General features: G+C 34.7%; 1 protein-coding gene across 1 annotated transcript; it reads right to left on the bottom strand.

The window, feature by feature from the left end:
- Nucleotides 1-314: 314 nt before the first annotated feature.
- On the bottom strand, nucleotides 315-1,277 carry LOC141416216 (olfactory receptor 7E178-like). The gene has a single exon (XM_074053296.1). It carries the CDS (start codon nucleotides 1,275-1,277, stop codon nucleotides 315-317), a length of 963 nt encoding a protein of 320 aa, XP_073909397.1.
- Nucleotides 1,278-3,301: the final 2,024 nt, after the last annotated feature.

Below are 3,301 nucleotides of genomic sequence, written 5' to 3'. Positions count from 1 at the left end.
ATGGAAATTTTGGAGGCAAAAATAAGTTATGGAGAGCTGATTATTTTGAAATAAAATAGGAAAAATAAAACTCCTCATGACTAAAAGACTTGGGTAAAGGATAAAAGTCAGAATCTATGATGAGGTACTAAACATAAATCCAAGTGACTATTACATAACTTTGGAGATTATCGTAATAATTTCTCCATTAAATTAGTGCTTTATAAGAGAAAAATTGAATAAACAGAAAGCAGATTGGTACAGAGTACATATGAAATGTGTTTCAGCCTAAGTAGTTCTTATCATTTAAATTTGATTTGTCTGCATTTTCAGTTTTATGAACCAAAAGTCACAGCCAAGGTACTGAAATACATTATTTTTCTGAACCACTTCATGAGGGTCCTCTTGATATCCCTGTTCCTCAGGCTGTAGATGAAGGGGTTCAGCATGGGGGTGATCATGGTGTACATCACAGAGACCATTGCACCTTTCCTGGGGGAATGAGAGACAGCAGAGCTGAGGTATACTCCAAAGCCAGTTCCATAAAATAAGCAAACGACTGACAGGTGAGAGCCACAGGTGGAGAAGGCTTTATACTTCCCACATACTGATGGAACTCTCAGAATGGACAAAGCAATTCGAGTATATGAATAAAGGATCCCTATGACTGGAACACCTGCAAAGATGACAATGACAATATAGATTAAAGCATTATTACTATAGGTGTCAGAACAGGCAAGATTGACAAGTTCAGCAGTGTCACAAAAGAAATGAGGAATTTCCACAACTTTGCAAAAAGTAAGTTGGGAAACCACTAAGCAGTGTACCTGGGAGTCCAAAAGACTGATAAAATATGACATCACAACCAGAAACACACAGAGGCGAGGGTTCATGATGATAAAGTAGTGTAATGGGTGACAGATGGCCACAAAGCGATCATAGGCCATCACAGTCAGAAGTAGATTGTCCAAACAACCAAAAAGCATGAAAAAAAACACCTGGGTTAAGCAGCCTCTGTGGGTAATGGAATTAGTGTGTGTGTGGATGTTTGCTAGCATTTTGGGAACTGTCGTTGAGATAAAACCAACATCAGCTAAGGACAAATTGAAGAGGAAGAAGTACATGGGGGTGTGGAGGTATGAGTCACAGCTGATGGCCAGGATGATGAGCAGGTTCCCAAGCACTGTGATCAGGTAAATGGACAGGAACAGTCCAAAATGGATTGGCTGCAGTTCAGCATTCTCTGATAGACCCAGGAGGAAAAATTCCCAGATACATGTTAGATTCTCTGGTTCCATGTAGATTGGACACCTGGTAAAAAAAGAGGTATGTAAATAGAAAAGAACTGCAGAGGCATCCTTCTAAGCTTCTGTGTTTTGGAATATGAAAATTACCCGTGAATTATTTACACTTAAGGACAATACATCTAAGTGCATTTGATAATGTTTGCAGTTGTGAATTCTCCTTAGAATGCCTCATTTTTGGTGTATGCACTTTTTTTCTGTATTCATCCACATTACAGACACTGGACAAAAGAATGTTACAGATGCAAGGGCATTATGCTTGTAATATAAGAAATCCATGAACACTTTAAATGTCAGACCCTGCTATTCAAAGCACGAACTTTAAAAAAAACCCTCACTTCTCACTTTAATAAAAAATAATCCTATTAAAGGAAACTAACATGTTAAATATGTTATAAAAATTTTCTTCATCTGGGTTATAGCACTAGTAGACATATAACTACCTTAAGCGGGTGATCAATTTAAATCACATGTTCATATTCAGGTAGCATTTCAATTAATTTTCACGGTGCTTCTATTTGGTTTCAGACATTCATCTTTCATGGTGATTAGTTTCCACTCAAATGTTTCCAATTTCTGGAAAGTGTTTTCCTGTGTGTGTGTGTATGTATATATACATATCTATATCTATCTACCTATATCTATATATATAGATATAGATATATATACAAATATAAATGTTGTCATGGATTAGTTATTATTTTTGCATGCTCTGATAAGTGCACAAAGATAATATTGCATCCAATAAATCCTAAAGTTTACACTAATTTGCAATGTAGCAGTTATGAAATATCAGTGCATTTGAATTAAAGCTCTATCTATATTACTTATTAGAGCAGGTTTATTTTTTGTTGGTTTTGCACATCTCAAAAAATGTCTCACACATTGCTTATTGTGGCTCATGATGGCTTAGTAAACTTCTTAAATAGTTCTTTATTGCCAAATGTTTTTGAAAAGCTTTTCTCATCAAATCCAACCTATGTGTAGTTCAGAAACCTATGTGTAATTCCGAAACCAATGCCAGAATCAAAGCCAGATCTGATACTTTACCTTAGCTTTCCCAATCTCCTAAATTAAGCTTCCTGGTAATACCAAAAGTTTTTCTTCCTCTTAGCAGAGAAGTAATGGGATTCAATTAGCAGAGAAACAAAATGGAAACAAATGCAGCATAACTTCTTCTTTTAGTGATAATAGGGGTTCAACTCAGGACCTCTCATTCACTTGTATGGCATGAACTCTAACACTTAAGCTACAACACCAAACTTCTTTGCTTTGGTTATTTTTTGCATGGCTCTATTTTTATGCCCAGGCTAAGTTGTACCACATTCCTTCTATTTGTCCATACAGACTTCCTAGAGCGGTTGTGAAAATAAATTTAAAAAGAAAATGGAATTCATCCCACAGATTGGACTATTCATCATTTAAAAACTTCAGGGCAAAGGCACATTCTACAAAAGAAGCTTGAAAAAATATTGGCCTAAATGAAAATAAGACATGTAATAGAATAGTCTTTAGATCATTTTAATAGAAAGTAATTTATATACAACAACACTAAAATATGGAAACATTGATGGGAAATAACATTTATGAAGCTGATGACAATTTTAGCCTTTGGTCAATGAAAATGCAAAGTATTGGAATCACACAAGCATAGCAAGCAACATATCCTTTACACATAGGTGACGTGGAGTATTATTTACTATTCCTATTTTTATTGTGTACTGGGTAGTGATGATAACAATAGTAATAGGTAACAATAAAGAAACATTTTCTTAGTGCATGACAATACTTACAATCCTTTCTTATATGTTGGTATGTCAAATGTACTTATTATCACAGAAGTCATAATTTCCAAGAGATTCATATATACTAAATAGTTTTTTGAATTGTACATGTTGACCATATTACTTGTTACTCCAATGTCTTACATACTTTGGCCCGTGGAAAAATTCAATTATGTGCTGTTATTGTCAATATATCTAAACATAAATATCCCTGAAATCTTTATAGAAATGGAC

The sequence above is a fragment of the Castor canadensis genome, chromosome 14 (assembly GCF_047511655.1).
Source record: "Castor canadensis chromosome 14, mCasCan1.hap1v2, whole genome shotgun sequence".
Classification (NCBI taxonomy): domain Eukaryota; kingdom Metazoa; phylum Chordata; class Mammalia; order Rodentia; family Castoridae; genus Castor; species Castor canadensis.
The sequence above is the reverse complement of the archived record's forward strand: the minus strand, read 5'-3'. Positions and strand labels throughout refer to the sequence as shown.

Coding starts and splice junctions, on each gene's coding strand:
- LOC141416216 (XM_074053296.1), bottom strand. CDS start 1,277: ATGGAACCAGAGAATCTAACATGTATCTGGGAATTTTTCCTCCTGGGT.